The sequence below is a fragment of the Dendropsophus ebraccatus genome, chromosome 8 (assembly GCF_027789765.1).
Source record: "Dendropsophus ebraccatus isolate aDenEbr1 chromosome 8, aDenEbr1.pat, whole genome shotgun sequence".
In the NCBI taxonomy this organism is placed as follows: Eukaryota; Metazoa; Chordata; class Amphibia; order Anura; family Hylidae; genus Dendropsophus; species Dendropsophus ebraccatus.
Genome location: NC_091461.1, coordinates 98720878 through 98747262, shown reverse-complemented (window position 1 = coordinate 98747262; position 26385 = coordinate 98720878). Strand labels below are relative to the sequence as shown.

Genomic DNA, 26385 nt, shown 5'->3' with positions numbered 1-26385 from the left:
TTATATATATAATGTAACATAAAATCGGTAATCCGCGCACTTTTTTCCCTCTTCGTGTACGCCGTTTACCGTTCGCAATGACGCTTGTTATATTTTAATAGATCAGACAATTACGCACGCTACGGTATATTATATGTTTATCTATTTATTTATTTTTATATGTTTTATTTATATAATGGGAAAGGGGGGTAGCATGGGCATAGCATTGATCAGTGTTATCGGCGCTCTGCTCATTGAGCCTGCCTGTGCAGGCTCAGTGACCAGAGCGCCGATCGGACCGCACGGAGGCAGGTGAGAGACCTCCAGCGGCCCGTTTTACCGATCGGGACCCCTGCAGTCACACTGCGGGGGTCCCGATCGGTAAGTGACAGGGGACTCCCCCTGTCACTTACACTTAAACGCCGCGGTCGCGGCGTTTAAGGAGTTAATGACACGCGGCAGCGCGATCGCTGCAGCGTGTCATTACCGGTGAGGTCCCGGCTGCTGATTGCAGCCGGCCCCCACCTGCTATGAAGCGCGCTCCGCTCCGGAGCACGCTTCATAGCAGGAGAAACACCCAGGGCGTACAGTTACGCCCTAGGTTGTCTGGGGACAGACTTCCATGGCGTAACTATACGCCCTGGGTCGTCTAAGGGTTAATGGTCCGTTTGTATTTTGGCTTAAAAAAAAACAGACTTTTGTACATCAGTTTGCATCAGTCAGCATCCGTTTTTCTATCCGTTTATTTTTCTTCTTTGGTTTCTTGCTGCTTCTGCGCATGCTCAGTGCATAAACGGATGAAAAAAAACGGATGTGAACGGAAATACCTTCCGTTTTTGATCTGTCCTCACTGATTGGCTAAGTGGGCATTTCTCAGTGGGGCTGTGACATCACAGGAATCGGTAGCCCAGTGGGTGACCATAAGCCGTGAGACTGCACTGCGGGGGGGGGGGGGGGGGGGCGTGGGGATGGGTAAATAGGACTTCTTTATTATCATCTCACCACCACCTAAGCCCCCTGGATTTTTCAGTTGCCCGGAATACCACTTTAATTTCTGCCTCTCTCTCTCACACACACTCACACAGCCTGCTGCAGCCATAGCACACCAGGGCTGGTGCTTTATTACAGATACATAGAGGAAATGCTTCATCCTTTCTAACTAAATGTATGTGAGAAAGTGTTTTCTGGATGTTTAAAATTAGGGCCTTAGATTGATAGAACATAAACTATATTAATGAGGAACATTTATAAAATTATATCAAAACTCAATTATAAAATTTTGAAGGAATTCTTTAAATATGGAGTCTGTACATTTTCCCCCCCAAATACAATATACTCCCAATCCCTCAGGTTAAATGCCTGGGGACAAACTCCCCCTTTAATGGAACCCAACTAAAGTATAACTTTTAATCTTACATACAAATAAAATCTGTTTATCAACTGGTAGAAAGAAAGTGTTATAAACACAACAGTCTAACTGCTACCATATAAACCATATGCAGTAGAACCAAACCAGGTCTAGGTCACTGAATATGGTGGCGCAGTGTGCCGTTGCTATTTAAAATCTGCCTATAGCCCCTTCAACATGTTTCGCTGTGTCCACAGCATCCTCAGGAATAGCATTAGCAAAAAGCAAATACAACTCCTGTTTGACTCTTTATTACAGTACAAGTACCATCATTACAAAAAGTATCATGCTCACTAGGGGACTGCCAGCACCTTGGGTAAGGCCTAGGTGTTGACAGATTTCGTTTAAGGTTTCACTTCACTAGAAATATTAGGCAAGGCTGACCTAAGAAGCACACCATAACACCATAGTAGTGATACGTACCTGTCCCCATGCCTGCACAATGGAATCACCGCTCACAGTCACCTGCAGCTCCCAGTCCAAGGCAGGACACCTCTGCAGTCACTTTATCACTAGTTTATTATTTTACTAACACCTCCCCTCTCCACCTGTCTCAAATCTGTTGGAATCTATGTGAAAAGATTTGTTATATTAGTCCAACAAGCCAGGACCTTAAAGGCCATATTACACAGAAATGATCTGCCCAATCAGGTTAATTTGTTAGATTATCGCTTCATGTAATAAACACAATGATTAGCTAAAGAAACCGAAGAATGGTTGTCGTCTTTCAACCAGCTGAAAAATCAACAGCCAACGACTGCGCATCGCTACGTGTAATAGCAAAATGTGGCTGACAGCTGATGAATGTGTGGGGGGGAAAAAAAAAAAAATTCTAAAAATAAACTGTATACATACCTGCCGCAGTCCTAGTATCCTCCTTGCTTCTGCCTTCTGTCCACAGCCACCGCTGAAACTTTGGAACCGGTCTCTGAAGTGATAGGCTGCTCAGCCAATCACTCTAAAGTTCCAGTGGGCAGAAGCTAGGAGAACACCTATACGTGGATATACATACAGTGTATTAATTTACACTTAAGTTAAGGGCTGCACGGACATCACTAACAATGTCTGTTCAGCCCTTGCTGCATAAATATCGAGTAAGAGAGCGCTGATCAACGCTAGCTTATCTAAAATATAGGGCTGTAAAAGGGGGCCCTAAGATGAATAATGCATGCCATTCATGTCAACCGCTTGCCCATTCCTCAAATATAAGCAAGAAATGACAGACAACAGAGAGCAACAGAGGCAAAAATCAGTTTATTGGTTGCTGCAAATGAAAGCAAGCACCAGAGAAATGACAGCTATTCTTCCACAGACCCCCCTCCCCCCCAGGTATAAGGGTTCCTATTCTGCAATGTAATGTCTCAGGACCACACTCAGGTGCTGCGTCTATGGTGAAGGGGATGGTTACCACCGTGGTCTGAGCGATGAGGTCACTGTGGTCTTGTGTCACTCCACACAAGCAGGTGTAGGGACATGGTCTCCACCCTGTCACCAGAAGGGCCAATTACTGCCTTGATTCTCTGATCTGAATTTGGCTAATACCAGGTAAAGAAAATGTAAGGACAGAACAAATCGACCAGAAAGACGACATAGTCAATGTAAAACACCAGCAGAAAGACCAGACCCGGAGGGCCCATGAAACTATGGACATTTATTGCCTTATCATAGCCTGAGTGGTTTTCGGTGCCTTGAGTCACAATCAGCCTCACTCACATGAAGACTCTTCCCGAACCAACGCTGTAAACATTAAACTGCGAGACACTAAACGCCACTGCGTCCCATTCTCCGAATAAGGGCCCGAACACTAACACAGCAAACAGATTAAGTACTATGCACATTGATATATTCTTTTCATAGACAAACAATAAACAGCAAGCTTCTAGAATCTGTAAACTCACAGGGGCAGTCAGATCTCAGCGCTACCGCGATGAGCACACAACACGTCGTCTTTTCGGCTCTCACAGTCACCTTGGTCTCTCACTACCGGCCGTACATAAAGACGTCACACATTAAGCAGCAATCGTCTCTGATAAAGACTATAAAAGTCGTAAACATGGATAGTACCTTATATAATAAAAAGTTAAAAACTGGACCAAACTCTGGTGACCTGCAATAGTTCTAGGATTGTGCCCTTCGCTGAGTACAGATCGTCTAACTCCTCAAAATCCACAACAATTGAGTGTTTTCTTCCAAATGAGATCAAATCTATGAAAGTTTATAAAATGTTACATCCTAATCCGCTGCGGTCCTCAGAGGAGTAATAGGTAAATACACGGTGCTAAATCTACGCTTAACTTCAGGGGGAACGGACCCTGAATGTCTCATGGGAGTAAAGACTGAGGGGCACATTTATGAAAAATGTACCCCTGGAGTACGCCACGCAAAAGCGCAGATTACCACCTTTTCCATGGCGTATGCCTGCCGCAAGCATCGTGCCTGATAGAAGGGCAGAGGGAAGGGGGCGCGACAAGGCAGGGAGGAGATTTACGCCTGGAAACAGGCGCAAACTATGCAGAAATGTACATGTGCTCCAGACCAGGTGCAGATCCCGCTGGCTTTACTAAGAGGTGCGCGCCTCTTAGTACATTTAGCCGTGTAAATGTGGGAAGGGCTCGATTTAAGACTGGCGTACTAGTACAACAGTCTTGATTAATGTCCCCCTGAGTTTTGCCATCTTTGGGAAAAAAAAGTGCAAGAAATTCTGAAATGATCTGCTACATGACGCTCCTGACAGGGGCTTGCCGCCCTGTACCCTGTATCACTACAAGCACCAGGTCAGAACACTGTAAACAGAAATGTGGCCAATTATTAATGGAAACAAAAAGTCCGACATGAAAATACAGAAAAACAAAGTCCTCTCTGGAAAACTGTACAGAAATCTACAACAAGTGAGCAGCGGCTTGGAGGCCCCGTGCTATGTGCGCCTCACAGAGTCTGTATGTGATAGACTACAGTTCGGGGGACTTTCTGTAGCCAGTCCGCTGCTCCTCTGGGCCTCCCTTTCTTCTTTGAGCAGCTTCTGACTCAGCCCGCCACTGGTCAACTGAGAGCGGACTGCCGAATGAGCAAAATCCTCCGATGGGTGCACTTTCCGAAGATCTAAGGAATCATAGCATGGGGACTGCTCATAGTTCTTGGTAGGGGGTGGGCAGTCTCTGGGCTGGGACACTGCAGACACGGTGCACTCATTCAGGGATGAGCATGTCCTAAACACTCCCTCTGCACAGACTGACCGCATATTCTCCTGCATGGACTCAGATCGGGAAATATCAGGCCTCTTTTGCCTTGTACTGTCTGCACCTTCCTTTGCTGTAGGTATGTGGAGCTTTACTGGTCCGAGGACACTTTTGGCGACTGTGGGGAGGAGAGAGGAGTCGGCAGACTCGTCAGTAAGCCCTCTGGATGCAGCTTTAGCTGTCATGTCGCTAGCACCAGAGATCTCTTTGTTCAATAAAGTGCATTGTGTGCGGTCACTGACTTCAGAGTTATATTGCACATCGGCCGGGCAAAGATCTTTAGGCATGGAGCAGTGCGCAGCTTCAGGAGCAGCTACATTACAAAGTGCTGGCTGTGTTGGGGAGCACTGGGAAGATTTTGCCACCTCTAAACTTTCTTTACTGGATGTTTGGCTGCTGGGCCCATGCTGCTTTAGACTAGATGCAACAGGCTGGGCATCAGCAGACTTCACACTGCAGCTTTCCAGGCTGCCATCTTGGCTCAGTGGTTGGAGTGGTTTAGTGGGCACCTCTTCATCAGTTATGTTGGGTTTGTGCTTTAGTGTTTGGGGTAGGGCACAAGGTTCCAGGCAAGTTTTAGGGAGTGTTCTAGACTTACAAGATGATAAGTGACTGGAGGTGGTGTCAGGGACGGGTGCACTTGGTGCCTTGGGTTCACTTCGACTCCTGGAGATGAGGGGCAGGAAAGAGTAATCATCATCACTTCTGCTCTTAGGACGAGTCTGTAAAGAATCTTTCTCATCACTAAACCCTGACCCAGAATCCTGGTCATTCCTGAGCTTTGACCTATCCAGTCTCCTTCCATCCTGACTGTCCTCTGACCCATCGTCTGTTTCATCTTCAGAGGAATCCACTTCTCTTATCGCCTCCTGTTTCTGCAGAGACTCTCGCCTCTCCACCCTGTCTTGTCGGATAGCACCCAGTTTACGTGAAGGTTTCTGTAAAGTTCCCTTTTCTGCAAGTCCTCCCTTCCCTCCGCTCTCACTCATGGACTCCGGTAAACACTGCAAACTTAAGTCTCTCTGTATTAGCTCTTTCTTAAAGTCTGAGTGGGAGATGTCCAGACTGTGCTTACGAGAGGAAGGCAGCTTCTTCTCCGACGACAAAGAGCCGGACAACTTTTCTGCAGACTGGACCCTTTTCAGCAGAGGAGACCGGGGAGGTTCTGCGCTCTTTGGTCGCGAGATTTGTCGGACTAGCGGTGGAGATGAATGCAGCTTAACCGGAAAGGACTGAAGAATATTACAGTTACCAAGGCTGTGCCCAGGTAATGGTGAGGGTGATCGCTGAGGGGAGGTAGACTGGGATGTGGGTGAAGGTGTATGCGCCAGAGGGGATAGTGGTATATTCCCTGCAGATTTTCTTCTTGGAGACCGGTATTGCCGTTGAAGCTTTGGTGCCAGTCCATGCAGAGAGCTGGGCCGAATGTGGCCAGAGCTGGCAGGGGAATTGGGCACACTGGAGCTTGGAGAACTGCTCTGGGATGAATTGCCCCCAACTGGAGAAAAAAAAAAAAAAAAAGATAACGTATTATACTGGGGCACCAAACAATACAGTTGAACTGTGAAAACTAAGGCCTATAGTTTCGTTTATAAGAGTCGATAAGCTGGGACCCCCCTGCAGAATGAGGACTTTTAGTCATGTCTTCTTCCTCAACTCAGCTTAATGATCCTTAACCAGTGTCAGAGAATTATATATACCAGAGACCCACATAAAAGCAGAAGTTTCAGAGTTATTTCTTGTCGTGGCACATGAGAGGAGCTCACCTGAGTGTGCAGAGTCTGGGGTGGACCTATAGCTTTGGGTTGGAGAGCGAGGAGACAGAACATGGGTGGGAGACCCCGGGACGCTCTCTCCAGATGACAGCGAGCGGTTGAGGGAGGACAGGCTGCGGCTGGTGTGTAGAAGCGTGGCTTGTTTTGTGATCTTCCGGAACAGGGAACATTTCTTCTTACTAAGAAACAAAATTAAGCCATCAGCTGCAGGGCACTCCTCTTAAGGTGGCTTTACACAGAGATTTATTCAACATTTTTGAAGCCAAAGCCAGGCACAGACTATGAACAGAAAACAGGTCATAAGGGAAAGACAGACATTTCTCCTTTTTTCAAATCCATTCTTGGCTTTGCCTTCAAAAATCTGTCAGATAAATCTGTCTGTGTAAAGGTACCCTTAAGGTCCTATTACAAAACAGGCAGATATCTCACTGTGTAATAGAGCGAGCAATCAGCAGAGAAGCAAGAAAACTCTTGCTTGTTGGCTGGTAGCGGACTTTCAAAATGTCAAGTGATAATCTGCCATTTGCTGCACATCTCTCTGTGTAATAAGAGATGCACAGCCAATGGCTGATTAAAAGGAAAGGGCTGCACAATTATTAAGCGGTGTAATAGGTTCTGTAAGCAGGCACAGATCTAGCAGATTGGTGTTCGCTTACAAGTTGGCTCTAATATGGCCTTGACCTATGACACACAAATCTGCCAATACAATGATAATACAACACTGCATACAGCATTGTGATGTAAACGCTGTCAGGTGGAGGTGCACGAGAATACATTTTCATGAGTACTTGCCTCTCCTGCCCATCTTTGGTCTTGTTCTTCTTGTTGCGCCGCACCATCATCTTTGCCTTGTGACTGGCTTTCCGTGCTGGTCCAACTTTGATTGAAGTGTTTTCAAAAGGGGTAGTGGATATGGAAACCTTATTCCCACTCTGTAACCAAACAAGCCGAAAGAAAAACTTGTCAATCAAAAGCATAGACACAAGACAGCTGCCATAAGTCATCATCACTGACAGCAGAGGCCATTGGCCTGATGGAATGTAAAATCCACCTCCTGTCTCACCAGACACTGAGGTTAATTGCTTTGTCCCTTCCCCCATGATTTACCCTGCAGCTCTGCTTGTTCTGATTGGCTGCTGTATAAACATAGACAGGCAATTTATATTTCAGTAAGGGCACAAGGTTATAATCTACAAAGAACTAAACCTTTAATGAGAAAGAAAACTATCAAAAAACTGGGGTACATAGACTGAAGGAGGGGGAAATTCACTATGTTAAACTAAATACCTTCAGGATCAGCTCCACCACCTCAGTATGGACCAGTCCGTGGACAGGCTCTCCATTCACATGAGTGATCAGGTCACCTTCTCGCAGACCAGACTCGTGAGCCGGACCATCCTCTTCCACGTGCTGTGCAGTAAATACAAGGCTGTGAGTGTAGAGTTCCTGCACCCCCACACCAAGGGAAATACAATCCTAATCCCTGTCATACCCAGTTAGAGGTCCATATAGGGTAGGAGATCTACTCACCCAGACCATGTGGTGGACAGTGTACACATCACTCTCACCCATGTAGACCCGAATGGCTCTCAGGGTGAATCCATACTTCTTTCCTGCCCGATGAATGAGTATTGGAGGCTTCAGGTGGGAGACAGCAGGGGAGAAATCTCTGCTCGGAGAGGAGTCTCGTGATGATGGGTTGGAGGACAGGGAATGTGGAGACATGGGGCTGACCAGAGGAGAACACGAATGGTGATCTATGGAAAGCCAACAAAAACAGTGGTGAATGCTCAATTTGTGTTCCCACAACCTGGCTACCGTGCATGGGATAAAAGGGAAACAATCAGCACAATTGTGCTGATTAAGCTCCCTGCAGTACTTCATAGATGTTTTAACAGTTTTCCCTACCATCTCTGGGGTTCCTTCCCTCCCCTAATTCACATACCGGCAAAACAGCTTCTAATCTGGAGCACAGGGCAGGGAGCTGTGAACTAGACATTGGGAAGAAGTCCAGCCTGTAAACTAGTCATGGCTCTCTACTTGTCAGCACGCTCTGCACAGGTTATTGACAGGCAAAGAGGCCTGTTAGAAGCCTCTTTGTCTGTCAACCAACCCCGCAAGGGTCACTGACAGGCAGAAAATCATTACTAGTTAGGGGCTGGACTCTTCCCCAATGCCTAGTTCACTGCTCCCTGCCTGCCTGCCCCAGATTAAAAGCTAGGGAGGAAGGAACTCCAGAGATGGTAAGGAAACCTGTTAAAACATCTATGTAATGCTGCTGGGAGCTTAAACAGCACAATTGTGCCGAATGGTTCCCTTTAACAGATATCAAGAAGACAGAGCACACAGAAGACATTTCCGTACCAGAAGGGATCATTAGCGACAGGGCAGTGGCGGATGCGGATTTGATGACTTTATTGACTGGACGAGAAGTGCGTTTTTCAATGGAGTCCCCTGAAAGTAGCCGGTGCCGGGCTCTCCTTACAGCTAAGTCACTGATGGCTTTTGGAGTGGTGAGGTCAGGGGTATCCGAGGAGATGTGGGTGCTCTGATCAGAGGAGTCGGCTGTGCTGCCAGCTGTGGATGAAAAGGTACAGAACTGTAACAGAGGTGTGAACAAGGGTGATGGCAGAAATACACCCAATATGGGGCCTGTGGTGTAAGTAGAAGATATGGACGCTGACTATTACCAGTCAATGTAGTGGAGCTGCTGTTGCTGATTGTTGGTGATGGTGTACTTGGTGCTAACTCTTCATCTAGTTTCAGCTCCCTTTCCACTGGTTGCTGCAACATGGATCCCTCTCGGGAAAACGGCGTGGATGAAATGTCTTGATGCAGTAGTTTCTTCAGCGACCGTGGTTCCTCATCTGTAGAGATGGCAAAACGTGGCATGTCCACCAGACCAGAGCAGCGTCGGCGTACCGTGAGGGGAGGGCTGGAATCACTTTCTGTATGTGAGGACTCCGATGCAGAGAGGCGTTTTCGGAGTCTTAATACACAAATACAAAAATCATAGTGAAGGTTAGAATTACGGAAAACTGTATACTGCATTCATCAACAAGCTGGTAAAGCTGGGAAAGATAATATAATGTGAATATAACGTCATGAGGAGGATGAGCATCCTCTAATGTAACGTATATGTATATTGCACTAAATGAATCACAATTGGACAGAGTTGAGCAAACATTGAGCCTGAGTGTGCAGCATTTGATTAGCGGCTTAAGTCCGATGCATCGATAGGGAGTCCGGGAAAACATAGAAACAGCCGGACTTCCTAGGGCTGCATCCAACTTTGGCAACTTAAATCAAATCCTACACGCTTGGATTCAGATGAATTAGATCAGACAACTGCAATGTGACCCCAACATTATCTGTGATAGAGCGTGATTCAGGATGTCATGGGGACCATTGGCCATCTAACCAGTGTTGTGCTCAGTTACCATATAGCCCAAATCTTAACCACTGAAAAACGGCGTAACCTTTTTGCCCAGATGCTTACATTTCGGGAGATCCGAGGACCCAGCTCCGGTCTCGGTTCTTCAGACCTCCCAGACAATCCAGTTTATCATCCTTTTCTTCGCTGAGACTGCGCTTCGCGGGTGGCGGAGTCTTCTCTTCATGGATAGACAGACGCTCCATGCTGCTGTAGACCTGCGGGAAGCAGGGGCAGATGTCACCATCGCTGTCTGATTCTTAACTTTACTATATTAATAATAATATATATTAATAATATTATATTAATATCCTGCAGCTACATAAAGATGGATTTTCGGATAGGGTACATGTCTTATGGCCATATGAAAACTCAGAAGCGTGCTCTCAGGCTTACAAGTGCTCTTCAACCTATGGCTCTAAAACTAGTGAAAACTAGAACAACTATTGAAAACTACATGCTGTCACGGCTTTAAGCAATTGACAGACACTTGGAATAACGTAGCGACTATCAGACACAAGCGTTCATATACCTTGCTGTATCTTGGGGAGCAGGAGGAGAACTGTCTAATCTCCACACGATCTTCATCATTTGTATCATCCTCCTCCTCCTCAGAGTCCACATGCTGATAACGCTCAGAGCGAGCTGTGAGAAACAACACCAACCAAATTGCATTAAGGTAATCATGTGATCAGCAACTTGGCAGCACATACAGGAGCAGAGAACTCACGTCAGCCATTAATCTATTATTCAGGTGTCGTAGACAAGAAACAGAGACCTCTATATGTTAGGTCAGTGAATTCACTACATCTACTAGCGTGGGGTTAAAGAAGAGGTGGCACTTCCTGTTTTTTGGCAGTCACACAGTGTATCACATGATCTTTCCCAGCCAGTCAGCAGCTTTGAAGGAGAACTCCGGCCAAAATGTATTTTTAATATGTTATTACATAAGCAAAGTTAGACAAATTTCTAATGTACATTAATTATGTGAAATGCACATATAGTGCTATTTCCCTCAATTTAGTAGTACAGACAGGCTTCAATTTCTCTATTAAAAAAAGAAAAAGAAAAAAAAAAGGTGGTGATGGCACAAACTGGATGTATTTACATGAAGTGTCCAGCAGGGGGGCGCAGTAATGTGTAACTATATGCAGTATAAACATTCCATTGTAAAAATAACTGGGGCCTTTCCTATGCTTTTTTCACAAAAATCAGCTAACGTCTGACTCCTCAGAATCTAGATTCATCACAAGATCCATTTCACAAAATCCTGACTGGCTGTAAGGGATCGGGGTGATGCACCACATGACTTCACAGAACCAAAACGTACATTTCTTTCAATACTTAAGATAAATCACAAATGATCTGCAACAATCTGATGAAATATTAGAGTCATCTCTTACTGTCAAAGTAGCTGGTGTCGTCCTCTGATTCCAACTGAGGAATGAACTCTGCCTTCTGTCGGAGCAGCCCGTTCCAGTCCAGATCCTTGAAGAAGCGGTGCTGCTTGACCTCAAAAGCTCCGCCTGTAAAAGAGGAGCAATCAGAAAGCAGCTACACATGCAGTTACTATAATATAAGATAGCAGAGTGTAAGTCGCACCCGTCCCCATTCGCTCCAGTGGGCTCTGGCGGAGGAGCTTCGAGATGAGATCTTGAGCATCGGCTGGCAGAGCATCTTCACCTTCTGGCCACGCAATCTCGTCTGGAACAAAAAAAAATCTAAATTATAGTCTCTACTGTGCCGAATGTTTAAATATACATTGACTGAGGTTTGTAAGCAGTGAGGTGGTATCAATCACACAGCATAATCTTGGCTACTGGCTTGCTTAGCTTTGGGCCGCATGGTATACATCAGATGATGCAGCCATAGTAGGACTGACCTGTCCCACCTATAGAAGCACACAATGCACAGTCCACAGCTGGCAGCTGGAGATGACCTAATGTAACACTAGGAGGCAGAGGAAGCACCCACACAGCACTAAAAAGCTGATGGGGTAACGCAGCATTTTCTGGGTCAGAGTGTTCATTGCCAACAAGAATGTTTTCTGTTTTCAGCAGCAACAATGTATAACTTTACTGCATCCCGACACCTGTGCAGCACTTACCGCTGATCACCTGACCAAACAGCTCTTCTGGAGTGTCTCCAAAGAAGGGGACGCAGCCAACTAAGAACTCATAGAGAATAATGCCCATCGCCCACCAGTCCACAGGCTTCCCGTAGCCCTGGCGCAGGATGACTTCAGGGGCGATGTACTCTGGGGTACCACAAACCTTGGGGAAACATAAAAAGTTTTTTTGAAGAACACTTATTACACACACACACCTCCACAATATATGAGAAAGATCCAGAAACACCAGTGACACCTCACCTCCTCCACCCACCTGCTTATCCAGAAACTCGCGGGTATCCTTCTCTATGTGCCCCTCGTATAGGTTGGTGGTCAGACTCATCAGTCCAATCTTGGACAGACCAAAATCAGTCAGCTTGATGTGACCCATTGAGGTGATGAGGAGGCTACGGTGGAGAAAACATACATGAGCTACCTAGACACGCACATGCGAGTGGCCACATAGATATGTTACTTCTACGAGACACGAGAGTTCAAGAAACTGACACACATCAGCATTTCTGACCAATGGGAGAAAATTACCCTTATAGCATCAACCGGGTAACAATCCCTCTTGGGAGACCGTGAAGGATGAGGATTTCAGAAATAAAAAGGCCATATGTGCAGCCAGTACAGTGACCCCCCCCAAGGTTGCAGACGCTTACATACTGGAGGCTAGGACAACCTTTACAACGTACTTGTCTGGCTTTAGATCCCGATGGACAATCCCATAATTGTGGAGATATTCCAACGCCAGGACAGTTTCGGCAAAGTACATCCGAGCCATGTCCACGGGAAGAGCACCGATGTTCTTCAGGAGAGTGGCGCAGTCCCCACCTGAAGGGGAAACAAAACATCAATGTAGAGATTGGCAACTAAGTGTTACACCACGGACAGACGTGGCACCTACCTTCCACATACTCCATGACCATACACAGGTGACGCTTTGTCTCGAAGGAGCAGAACATGCTGACCACGAAGGGGTTCTCAGCGAAGGTGAGAATGTCCCGCTCCACAAAAGCTTGCTGGATCTGGTTCCTTAAGATCAGATTCTGCTTATTGATCTTCTTCATTGCAAACCTCTGTCGCGTTTCCTTGTGCCGCACTAAATATACCGCACTGGAAATGACATGAGATACATCATTAGGCAGATCCTCAAAGAGGTTGCAGGGGGCACGTCTTGTTACACACTGGAGTCTGATGGTTGTGGGGGGTCAAGTTCTGTGTTACACACTGGGTTCTGATGGTTGTAGGGTGCACACTATGCTACACACTGGAGTCTGATGGTTGTGGGGCACACAGCCTATGTTACACACTGGGGTCTGATGGTTGTGGGGTGCACACTCTATGCTACACACTGGAGTCTGATGGTTATTGTGGGCATGTCCTATGTTACACACTCGGGTCTGATGGTTGAAAGGAGTATGTCCTAGGTTACACATTGGAGTCTGATGTTTATCAGGGGTCAAGTTCTATGTTACACACTGGGTTTTGATGGTTGTGTGTGTGTGTGGGGGGGGGGCACTATGCTACAGACTGGAGTCCTTTGTGGTGGGCACGTTACATTATATCTTATGTTACACACTAGGTTTTGATGGTTGTGGGGTCACCTACTAGGGTCTGAATGCTGATAGAGCCACATTCTAGGACACATACTGGGGTCGGATGGTGTGGGGAGCATGTTCTTTGCTACACAAAGGGGTTTGTGGAGGGCACGTTCTATTATATCTTATGTTACTCAATGGGGTCTGATGGTTGTGGGGTCATATTCTAGGCCACATGCTGGGGTCTGATGATGTGGGGAGCATGTTATATGCTACACAATGGGATGTGAGCTGTGGGGGCACATCCTATGACACACTGGGGTTTGATGGTTGTTGGGCACATGTCCTAGGTTACACACTATGGTCTAATGGTTGTGGGGGCACACACTCGACCTCATGCTGGGGTCTGATGGTGTGGGGAGCATGTTCTATGGTGCACAACGGGGTGTGATGGTTAAAACATCATTTTTTTATGTTGAAGGTCACACATAATTGCTTTGTTCTCTATATATACCCGTAGGCACCATTGCTGATCAACTTGATGTTCTCAAACTGTTCTTCGGAGGGCGTCTTCTTTGTCGACATTACAGTGGTGCAGCGACCCTAGAAATACAGAAATGTTTATCGGCTGCGTCTCAGACATACAAATAAGAGCAGTAAGCGGAGTTTTTTGCAGTTACCTCCACCGAGTCGTCTGTCTCTGGGGTATCCGCGCTGCTGCTGTCATAGCTGTTTAGCTGGGCCATTTCTAAAGACACAAGATCAGAGCGGACAGCCATCACATTAACACCACAGTTGCACAGAATTACCGAAACAGAGTAAATTTACACAACAGAAAAGCACAGCGAGTGGGGCTGTCAGTGATGCATCCTCATACACATGTAGTGCAGGGGAAGTTCATGTCCCTCATGGCCAGTGTTGGGGGCTTAGCAGGCCGACCCTTCTGGCAGGACTTACCCTCCAGGGGATCCCTGTTGAGCCCCAGCTGGTTGATGATATAGCGTGGGATTCCACACTTAATGCCTTCTCCTTCCTTGGCATGGCCTTCTGCAGCCTCCAGGAGATGGTAAAACTCCTCTGGGTCAAACTCCTGGAAACAAAACACAAAATCACTGATGGCGACCATCACCTGATACCAAGATAAGCAGCTATGCCATCTACTTGACTTAGAGGGGTAAAAAAAAAATAATAAAAAGTTAGTCTTGTGTCAGTTTCTCACCAACCCCAAATCTTTGCTCACTCTTGTAGAATGGTGGCAATCATCTCGAGTATCCTTAGCTCAGTCCTGTTACAGCTGAGGATTTGTCACTTTGCATCTCTGTAATAAGCTATGCATCTGAAATAAGCTCAGATCCTTCCTATCTAGATCACCAGCAGATGATGGAGTCAGCATCATTACCAGAGTACTGTATAGCATGGAGGCGTACAGGCTGGGATCACGCTCTGTGCTTATTGTATACAACGAGCCTCTCCGCTACCCGAAACGTTACACTGCACTAGACAAGCAGCTATAAGGAAGGATTTATTGACCAGTGACAATGAGTCAGACAGGCACTGGCTGCTGCAGAACATCTCACACAGACAGAACACTAACTCCTATGTAGTACGGTACAGGCTGAATACACTGTCCACCTATAGCTTTATACTCTGCACATCTACAGCTGTATCTCTATGGCTGTATACCCTGCATGCCTATGGCTGTATACACTTGCTGCCTGTTCTCTGTTGCTCGCCCCCTAATATCGTAGGACGAGGTTCATTACAGAGCTGTCACTATCCGCAGCACCATTCATTACTCAGGAGCTGATAGTGACAGGTGCGGGGACGCTCCACAGACTCCACTAGAGATCCTGGACTGAGCTGAATAATAACACAACAGCAAATCCCTAGAGGGACACAAACAGGAAGCAAGAATATAGGGGTGCAGGGAGATGAACATGTATACATGGGAAGATTAGGACAACGCTTCGAGGGTCAGACCGCAGCATAGATGGTGGCACAGATTCCTGGCTCATTCCTGTGTCTCTTATTACAGAAGATGCCATCACCTGAGGGAGAACACCATGAACAATGACCGACCCCACGAATCCCTCAGCACCTGGGATGACAGACGGGTCAGGGGCTGCGTCCTCCAGAAGATGACAGCAGCCCCCACTGTGATGGATTCATCATAAAGCTGGTGAAGGGCAGAGCAGATGAGAGAGACAAGGACACAATAACCTCACACAATGATAGCACCGCAGCAGAGACATCTAAGCGGGGGGATCGGTAGGAGTGCACCGTATAGTGTGGAGCTGCATGAACAGCCCTGATATAACATGAGTATTAAGGTGGATATACACCTTCAATAACAGACTGCCGAGCGATTGTTCTCCTCATTCACAGGAACATTCAGAATGAATAAGGGTTCCTGTGTTCTCTATGGGGAGGAGAGGATTAAGCTGCAGCCATAGAGGTCCGACTGTGGCTTATCTCTCCCAGAACAAAGGAGTCAGGAAGTGATTTTCCACCACGCCCAACTGCTATGTCAACCAATATCATCTGTCAATGGATAGTTAAGAAAGCCGCATACACCTTATAATGATAGGTGGTGGGGACAGCACACAAAAGTATAAAGGTGCATGGGGACCTATAGAGCAGACCCTGAACAAGCAGGAGAGACAGTCACAGAGAACGCTGTCAGCACTGCCTCCAGAGCCACCCATTCACACATGACATCACACCCATATCCACGAGGAGCAGCAAATACGGAGCCAGGGTTAGGTTCAGGGTCTGTACAGGCTGCAGTAACAGAAGAAATAAATGTGTTTCTTTGGAGAATCCATCTTGGACCGGTCTTGTTCGGCAGACTATCAGCCCCTCTGTAATCGCCTGTCATCTCTAAACTACAGAAACCCTTGCTCCACACCTGCCTAATCTGCTCGCTCTCAGATAAGGCTCTGTTTACATACACAGATAATTGACCAATTTACCTGACAGATTTTTGAAGCCAAGCCCAGGAATGGATTTCAAAAAGGGGAGAAATCTCAGTTTATAATCTGTTCCTGGCTTTGGCTTCAAAAATCTGTCACAAAATCGGTCAATTATCTGTGTGTGTAAACGCAGCCAAGCTTATTCCTCCTCTAAGGGTATCCGCACACTACGGAATTAAAGCAACTCTGTACCCACAATCTGACCCCCCAAACCACTGATAGCTGCTTTTAATCCAAGATCTGTCCTGGGGTCCGTTCGGCAGGTGATGCAGTTATTGTCCTAAAAAACAATTTTGAAACTTGCAGCCCCGTGCCCTACAGGCGTGGCTTAGAATATCTGTGCCCTAACTTTGCACCACCCCTCCCGTCCCTCCTCATCATTAGGAATGCCACTGGAACATTTTCTGCATGCTGAACATTGCACAGTTGCCTTAACGATCCAGCCCATGTTCAGTATTCACAATCTGCCTGGAGCATTCCTAATGAGGAGGAGGGTGGGGAGGAGGGACAGAGAGGATTGTGCCAGCCTAATGCATACACAATCTAGGCCATGCCCGTAGGGCACAGGGCTGCAAGTTTAAAAGTTGTTTTTTAGGAAAATAACTGCATCACCTGCCGAACGGACCCCAGGACAGATCTTGGATTGAAAGCAGCTATCCGAAGGTACAAGTGGTTTGGAGGGGGGGTCAGATTGTGGGTACAGTCACTTTAAGCAAGGAATTTCAAGCGGAGTCCACGCGGTGGGTTCTGCTTCAAGTTCCACCTGTCCCATTGACTGATTTCTCAAAAGCAATCCGCCAGCCGCCCCAAAAATTGACACGTCAATTCTTTGAGCAGATGGCGGATTGCACTTGAGACATCACATTGATTCAATGGTACGGGCAGAACTTCAATCAGAACCCGCTGCACGGACTCCGTCCGAAATACCTCGCTTAATTCCGTAGTGTGCAGATACCCTTAAGTATCAGAGGGTTCAGATTCTGGATTCTGTGCAGTTTTCCAAGATTGGCAGGGGGTACAGAGGTCGGACCCCCTGCAATCTCTTACTTTCCCCTTATTCTGTTAATTTTCCTGGACATCCTCTAATGTGTGTCTGAGATTCGCTCATCTCTAGTCAGCAACTCAATCATGCTCGGGATTTGATTACAGGTAGGTGAAGAACTTGAATGCAGCCCTAAGGCTGCCTGATAAACATGGATACAGCCTATGACTATGTTTTTCAGGACTCCATCTATTGGTGAGCCATTCTACATCTATAGAGACGGTCTACATTCAGATCATGGTCTGATCGCAGTTACCTGTATCCATGTGACTATGCCATAGTAAAGGGGTTCCAGCATAAATGTTTAATGTAAATAGGCCCTGCTGTGCGCACACACTTACCAGACACTCCAGGAGCCGGGCCGGGCGGGCAATGACGATCATTAACTTCTTCACTAGCTGTGTCACAAAGGTCACGTCTGAGCTCTCGGATCGCTCATGGGCCTACAGATATAAACACAGGTTAAAGGTCTGCACACAACACTATCACTAGCACAGGAGAAGGAAACCCCAAGAACCAAGCAGCTGGGTCCCTCTACACTTCACAATATGACAAATGCAGACAAGGAAATTCCACAAAACAAGGTGAGAATGACAGGCAGAGTAGCAGAGGAACCTCAGCTTCCTGTAGAGTGACAGCCAGCAGAATAGAGGCTGCCCATACACTGCTGAACAATGATGGGTGACAAGTCCAGATGCCTGTGCCTTACATACTCATGCCAACCTAGCCACAACCCTTCCTACTAACCCCAAGCCCATGCCAAACCAGACATCACCCTCCTGCTCCTCCTATATTCATCCCAACCTGGCCACAACCCTCAATGCCTCCTACCCCATATGAATCCCAACCCAGACGTGACCCTACCTGCTCCCTCTTATCCATTCCTACCCAAAATGACCCTCTCCACATCCCCATATCCATCACAACCCTTCCACATCTCCCCATATGTAACATAACCACAAGCCTCCCCCCCACACGTATAATAACCTGACCACAATACAGCCGTGCCCCTGCCAATTCCGTCAACCCCCCCCCCCCCCCTTTTCAATCCAGTCACAAACCAAATACACAGTGGAGGCTGGAGATCCTGACTTCTCCTCCAGGACATAAATACATGATATTAATGGACGCACTGGGGAGTGAGCAGCCTCAGCTCAGTAGCCTGGGGCACCATACTCTATCAGTGCGGAGATGGGATTGGAGAGGAAGCGTCCTATAACTAAGTGCATTAATCTGCACCAGACTTTACATAAAAAGCACAAAGCGACAGCGGTCCCAGGAGCGGAGAAGCAGAGATCTGTCCGATCTGCATAATCCTCACACACTCGGGGGGCACCAGCTGCACCTGCCCCGCTAAATCGTGAACACCGAACAAATCAATAACAGCAATGAAGAGCCAGAATCCATATAGAGGTAAGGACTTACAGTCCCAGTATACAGTAAGTGCCCCCACACACACACCGCAAGGGATCACATTCCCAGTATAAGAATGTGCCCCTCAGACAATGGTAACTATGGATAGGTATTCTTGCTTTAATTTCTCTGTATGGACAGTCATGGACCCTCAGAGTGTCCCAAGCTTGTGTCATTGCTCCTGGCTAATGCCAAGCCAAACTGACCATGGAAGGAGCGGGAGAAGTCTGCACCGGAGACAGATGCTGCAGCTCATCTGCCCTTCACCAGCTGTAAATATCCTCACATTACATGGACGCCAGGACCTAGACTAACCTGAAGCAGCCACCGAGCCATGATGTGAGCGCAGCGTTGTGGATCCAGCATCCCGGAGAGGACAGAGCACCCGCTGTGATCCTCACACTAGCACTTGTTTGTGATTGTTCGGATAATAACCGCTGCACGCCCAGTGTTATATAGCGAGCGGCTGCCATGCGTGACGGCTCAATACATGTCATGTAATTAGCCATTCCTGGTGACGGCATGTTGGGGGGGGGGGGGTGCAGGTTAGAGAACGCGCACCATTCCTACACACAGGAGATCCTTTATCTGAAGCCCCATCAGTCACTCACAGCAGCCGCTGGGCCATGAAATTAAAATCAGCGTCCTCCTCCAGGGACCGCCGCTGCCGCCAACAATAACACGGTAATAGAGACAATACAGCCAGACCCCTAGAGCTGAACTCCTGTCCTCAGCAGCTCCAGCACAATGTGGAGGCGCGCATCATAGCGCAAACACTAGCCCCCTGTGGACGTTCATTGTGTGCTGGATGGGACTGTGCACAATGGAAGTCCTTACAGAGCGATGCACAATTGTTATAGTAGTCCAGTGATAGCGCCCGAGAGCCAACAGACTCGGGGTCTCAGACCTCAGGCTACAATATCTGGAGGATGCGTGTCCATGTATCACTACACAGCATATGCTCGCAGGAGTCAGCCAACCTGGGGTGTGCTCTGCACTGGACACACATAGCCTAGACAGACTGTCATTGTGTTCTCATTGTCCCTGCTACAAAGCAGTAAGAGTCCAGGGCCCCTATCTGGCAGATTAATCTCGATGAGGTCATTGCCGCCATCATCTACACGGGAGATGAGGCTTTTAACTATGATTATCTCCCAAACCAGATGTTCATAAAGAATCGCAGATAACAAGGAGCCAGAGACCACCCGACGAGGACAGAAACTAAATGATGTCCTTCACAAACCAGTACACGAAGCTAAGACTGTGACCCGATACTACAGAGCACAGAGCACCTCTGCCCCAGCAGTAATAGTATAGATGGTCAGTCACCCAATATTACAGTAGAGTATAGAGGGGGCCGTGCGGATTCCACCCGTCCTTTATGCAGTTGTCCTGTCAATACATACTGGGCTGAACTTATAATTCAGAGCCCATAAATCAGGGAGAAGTCCCATCCACAGACATGAAGCCATGCAATATGGGGTCTATACATATCACTGCAGCATGTAGGGATTGCCGCTATAACACATTTCAGTCTGTGATGCCTCCCCTTGGTATATTGGGGGGGGGGGGGTCTTTGGCTCCCTCTTGTCGCTGACAGCTAATGACTTGTTCTACTGCAAGGTGTGAACACTATGAGAGTGGAAAGGAGAAGGTGACAACTGACATGCGGCCCCTGTTAGGAGATAAAGTGCTGCAACTAACAGACTATTTTACTTCTTCTCAAGTTTCAAGATCGAGAACAGAATTTATTCATATTAAGAGGCTGAAGATCTGCAATGACAATCGTTTCAACAGCAGAGGGTTTGTTACTGTGTAGCCTGATCTCTCATCATACTCACATCCTGCAGCAGCTTCTCCAGGTTTTCCTGCAGCTCATAGAAGTAACGGGAGGTGATGAGCCCGTCCCGGGATTTGCCCAGGCAGTCGCGGGCCAGCTCGATCACCTGGTGGTGGATAAAGCTTAGGACGCCATCCCCAAGGGGCAGGACATTCTCGGGGGCATTGCTGATAATGAAATCTGCCAACCTCTCCTCCATCTGAGCCGTGGCCTGACGGACAAAAACAAAAAGGTGATAGTGAGCAACATCTTGCAAACTCTCTCCCCCCCCAAAAAAAAAGCCACAACCTCCCCATATCAACGTCATCTGCAATACAGGAGGACACCTCACCTTTGGGAACCGCTCCTTGTACACGTGGTTCATCATTACTATCTCTCCATCGTATGAGATGGGGGAACGGCCAGGACTGTGGAAAAGGAAACCAAAAAGATGGATGAGAGCAGCCACAGCATTAGATAAAAAAAAAACCCCAAAAAACAGGGAGTTAGTGGGGACATAGAGGAGAACTGCATACAGATAGGCACAGTATGGACAGATACAGAGGTGTATGGACAGGTACAGAGTACAGTATATGGAGTACTGCACATTGAGTATACATGAACATTTTAGGAAATATGGGGTATTCATGGAAATTAATCATATTTAATCTTTATAAATATAACACCAACTTATTTCACTGAGCAGTACATCGCTTGTCATCACTCAAATTGGCCCATGTTCTCCGCCCCTGGTTCACAACCTAAATTCACCAATTTGTAGTTTTTGAAGTTTGAGAGCAAATCCCTGCAAACCATGCTGCCCCCAGGGATATACACATGTATATATAGAGCACTGAGGTATATAGGTACATAGTATAGGAGAGTATGGAGTATAGATATGTACAGAGTATATACAAAGCAGAGGGGTGTACTGTATATAGGTACAGAGTATAGGGGAGTATGGAGTATAGATATGTACAGTATATACAAAGCAGAGAGGTGTACTGTATATACAGTAGGTACAGAGTATAGGGGAGTATGGAGTATAGTGTAAATACGAAGCAGAGGTGTACTGTATATAGGTACAGAGTATAGGGGAGTATAGATATGTATATAGTAAGTATAGCACACATGGGGTGTACTGTATATAGGTACAAAGTATACAAAAGTATATTTGGAGCATATGATCTCATCTAATCCTGGATTTTTAGTAATAAATGTCCGCCACAAATGGCTCTTCTATAGATGATCCTTCTTATGGATTGTGAGCTCAGGTGTACAGGGGACGGTGTGGATCTACCGCTCGCTGGTGACAGAATGAGCTCATCGTTGGGGTAGTCAATGTACTGCAATCGCAGGGTAACATGTGGTGACTGAACACTGGAACGTGTGCTGCATGCTAAGCAAGCAGAGGTAGCGGTGTAATGCAATGACTCATCCCCAGCTCCAGGCACAATGATGTCATCCATATACCAGATTATTACACCTAATCCTTAGCCAAGCGTGTCCTGGAGATGGCCAACCAATGGATCTATGTATACAGGACAAAGGGGTAGGTCGCAGCAAATCTTACCATCGAGTCCTGTATGACTCCAGTGCCACAACAGGGGACAGTTGTGATCTCAGCGGCCACATTTACTTGTAGCGTCCGTTCCCTGGACTTGTGTGCAATTTAACCCGTTCACCGCACACGCTACAAACTAATTTCTGAGCGGGACTAATTGTTTTCAGGACACGCGTGGATAGGAGATTGATGGTGTGTCGCACCCCGGCTACAGCCAGGCACGCGCGTTTTCCAGATGATACATGTCTCTAGAGTATTCCCTGGGGCCCTGGTGACAGCAGATATTTAATAGGGGGACGGATGAGCGAGCGAGAGGTCACCGCAACAACCGGAGGGGAAGGAGAGCCTAAAGACTTACAGACAAATCCCCTGTCCCGGCTCATTACAGTCACCTATCCATTGCACCACCGCTAATTACAGGTGTGAATGACCCCCTAAACCCTCTGCACATCAGGCAACAAGGGCGATAAAAATCCATGGGACGCCATATTAGGGATGGACACAGGACTGTAAGGATCCTAAAGATGACCAACCCCCCCCCCCATTGGTGGCAGATCTATTAATACGAATATGAATACAATTGTTTGCTAGAAAGGTGGAGAAGAGACGAGTAGCCACAGTGGACGACTGTCGTAGCCTCCGCCAGCAGCGAGAAGCCTTTATGACTATGTGTAACTTTCTGGGGGGAAACAGCAATCGGCGGGAAGGAAATGTATCCTGGAAACACAACGAGGAGTCTGCGACGAATCCCCAGGGAGATCAGATCTGCATGAACAAACCCGAGCAAAAAGAAAATGTCAAATTAAAGTGAGATTGACTGTGGCGGTGGCAGCATAAGGTAATGGATGGCATCATAAAGACTGGCGATGGCCGCTGCTGCCACCCAAGTAATTACACGGGTAATCGGCCGCCCACAAACATGGGCGCGCCCATTAGGACAGAGCAGGCGCTGCCGCAGCTGATGTGGTATAAACAATAATCAATTAAATAATAGAGCGTCTTAACCTGCAGAACAATGAGCTGCTGAAGGACCCTCATGGTCAAAGGACACATCCCAGTGTGACCCCAGAGAGGTGGTCAGAGAGAAAGCGAACAGGTAGACATGATGTACACCGCAGGATAAAGCGCTTATATAGGGTGTGAAAAAGATAGCGGGACACTTCCAAAAACAGCACCACACCTGTCCTCAGGTTATTTGTGGTATTACAACAGAGTCCCTTTTACTTTATTGCCACCAAGCTGCAAAACTCACAACCCAAACTGAGGACAAGAGCGAAGCGGTTTCAAAAAGTAAGCAGCTATGGCATCACATGTGATGGACGCACCTCTAAGGGGGCACACTTTCCCTGTCCGGGGTGCTAACCAATTCGGTCATCATATTCACAGCCCCTATAAGATAAGGATTACTATTAATAATGTCTAGTGTAAAATCTGTGAAGGTTCAGGGGCTATGACCTCCAACAATTCCTAACACTAACCGGCAAAGATGCTCCATGGATACAGGGGGGTTGTGACCCCTAGAGGGAAGAGCTGGAGCAGCTACACCTGGCACTACTATCCCATCTGCGACTGCCCGCTTTGTGTATCACCCACATAACTTACATGTGACACTTCAATGGCCACCAGAGCAGGTGTCTCCAGAAACACAGCCTCGACCCTCATGTGTACGTGTGAAGGCTTGTATTGAATACACCCTGTGGGGATCACCTCGAACATTACTGGGTACAAACCATTACACTGTATATAAGAACCTGGGGATCAGGATGGACATCACACAGCCTCAGCCCCACATCCACCCGGTCAGATGTGAACAGCGCTCCGTATATAAGAGAAGGACAGGTAGGCAGAAGGGGGTGATCACCTGAGGCTGCGGGAGCGGGGACGCATGGCTGGAGATTGGCGGCCTTCCTCGTCGGTGATGTTCTCGGTGCTGAAGTGCTTTGTCAGGAAGTGCAGCTCGTCCGCTGTCGGCTGATATGGCAGCTGGTGCAGCTTCTCCTGAGATGAGCAGGATGACTGAGTACAGAAAACACAGAAGAAAGAAACACTAAAACGCACGCATACAAGACTGCCGGAGGATGGAGGGGGCAAGAGAGGTCAGGGGAGACGACAGGTTCATCCCGCTCTAATACAAAATGACTGGGGCTGGAGCCCTGGTTCTATTCACCTGTTCTGGGAAGAGATTGTGGAGTGTCTGCCCTGAGGCAGCAGCAATGGACAATATTGCACACAATGACTGTGCACACAATTCCCTGGAGATGGACGCTGCATGGTCAGCGCACACTCCCTGCACATGATCATCCAATATATTTACTGTATCCAGCACTATGAGCTGCACCATGTACTGGAGTCTGAGAGGGACCTCATCTTTGGTGACATCAAAGGCTCTGGGTGCAAATCCCTCCTCCATTTTATACTCTGCAGCTGTACTTCTCCTCCCTCCATGCTATACACTGCAGCTCTGCTCTTCCTCTATCTCCATGCTATACACTGCAGCACTGCTTCTTCTCCATGTTGTACACTCCATATAGTCTCTTCTTCCTCCTCCTCCACACTATACACTGCAGCTCTTCCCCTCCTTCATGCTATACACTGCAGCTCTACTTTTCCATCATGCTATACACTGCAGCTCTGTTCCTCCTCCATCTCCATGCTATACACTGCAGTTCTGAACCTAACAGAACCTGAGGTGGACAAAGGCAAAGCAGTAGACGTGACACTAACCAGTCCTGACTTTCCTGTCCAGCAAAGAGTACACAGACCCGGGGGACAAATGCGCTGCCTCAACACATGAAGGATGCAGTTTTACCAACTTCTAACTAAAGTGTGAAACAGCCCCAAGGACGGGGATGAAGGGCTGGGACAGAATCTCTGAGCACAAAGACCCCTCTGGGCCATGTAACTGAGGGGGTGGGGGCACAAGGAGACAAGATGGACACTTCAGCTTACACTTACTGAGACTGTAGAACTGGGAGTGTTGGTTCCATATCCAGAAGACGGCAGCGATGCCAGCGACCAGCGGCGTCCATCCGTCCTGAAACAAAAGGAAGCAAACGTTAAAGCAGACAAACATATCAGGAGGGAGAAGATGACGGAGAGCTGGTCTGATGACAATGCAGATGTATGAAGTGCAACGGGCCACCGCACTTACATTCAGGTTAATAGAAGGAAGCAGCTGGGAAATCATGAAGTGTTGACTATAGAAAATGACCCCTAACCATGATATGACCCCTGGCCACTACACAGGGTGGGGTGGGGTGTGTGTAGGTAGCATGGTTTCTGACTGCAGCTTCTAAACGTTACATTATAGGTAATAATTATCAATATCCATTTTATTGTAATGTTGAGAATCCACGTAAACATGGTGGACAATGACCATGACTGACAAATCCATGACTAAAGGGGAGGAGCCAGTGAGCAGTGCAGGATGACATCAAACTGCATGCACCATGATGGGGTGTGAGGGTGGGGGTCACATACATGACTATGGACACAACTTAGGTGGGGGACCGGCGGTGCCCTGTTACCTGTCTGCTCTGTGTCCGTGGCTGGATACAAGAGATGACACATTAGTCACAATGCTCTACATAAGGCACATAAGTAAACATACTGCCGACACAGCCAGGGCCCCAAGGGCTACTTTTATTGTTTGCACCCCCCTCCCCCCCAGAATTCCTCATGTAAATCTATATCTATTACCATGACATGGGTGCGTGGTCTATACAGGAAAGGAGGTCTCACCATCATCACTGACAGTATTCTTTACAGTAAGGGCAATGACACGATGGAGCCAAGATGGGAGCAGTTACCAGGGATTCATGCTGTTGACAGGTGAGGGGGGATGAATTTTCCCCCATCGCAGCAGGTTATAGGTTATTCTTATTGGCTATATGATCTATAAATTCTTTGAAAGCTCGGAATCCAGTCACCTGTCTACAACATTTGCACAGCAGGGAACACTGAGCGCCTGCACCGCACAATATCACATCTCCAGTGATGATACTGACATCTAGAGGAAGCAAAGAGCTACAACATAAAGACCTCACAGCAAATCTCACCACGTGGGTAATCACTTCATATACCAGAGAAA

The 26385-nt window shown here is 47.4% G+C and overlaps 1 protein-coding gene across 1 annotated transcript in view; it reads right to left on the bottom strand.

The window, feature by feature from the left end:
• Nucleotides 1-2622: 2622 nt before the first annotated feature.
• The window catches only part of MAST2 (microtubule associated serine/threonine kinase 2), a 69327-nt gene continuing 45564 nt past the window's right edge, over nt 2623-26385 (bottom strand). Inside the window, exons 8-30 of the mRNA XM_069981178.1 lie at nt 25251-25329; nt 24157-24311; nt 21084-21159; nt 20754-20963; nt 17841-17942; nt 14443-14575; nt 14166-14233; nt 14000-14088; nt 12852-13060; nt 12640-12778; nt 12216-12348; nt 11939-12104; nt 11434-11535; nt 11235-11357; nt 10364-10476; nt 9898-10049; nt 9089-9387; nt 8763-8975; nt 7929-8155; nt 7686-7808; nt 7191-7330; nt 6390-6577; nt 2623-6121 (exon numbers count right to left, since the gene is read on the bottom strand). Of these exons, the coding sequence (XP_069837279.1) occupies nt 4302-6121; nt 6390-6577; nt 7191-7330; nt 7686-7808; nt 7929-8155; nt 8763-8975; nt 9089-9387; nt 9898-10049; nt 10364-10476; nt 11235-11357; nt 11434-11535; nt 11939-12104; nt 12216-12348; nt 12640-12778; nt 12852-13060; nt 14000-14088; nt 14166-14233; nt 14443-14575; nt 17841-17942; nt 20754-20963; nt 21084-21159; nt 24157-24311; nt 25251-25329 (5059 nt within the window). The 3' untranslated portion in view covers nt 2623-4301. The remainder of the gene's footprint in view (nt 6122-6389; nt 6578-7190; nt 7331-7685; nt 7809-7928; nt 8156-8762; nt 8976-9088; nt 9388-9897; nt 10050-10363; nt 10477-11234; nt 11358-11433; nt 11536-11938; nt 12105-12215; nt 12349-12639; nt 12779-12851; nt 13061-13999; nt 14089-14165; nt 14234-14442; nt 14576-17840; nt 17943-20753; nt 20964-21083; nt 21160-24156; nt 24312-25250; nt 25330-26385) is intronic.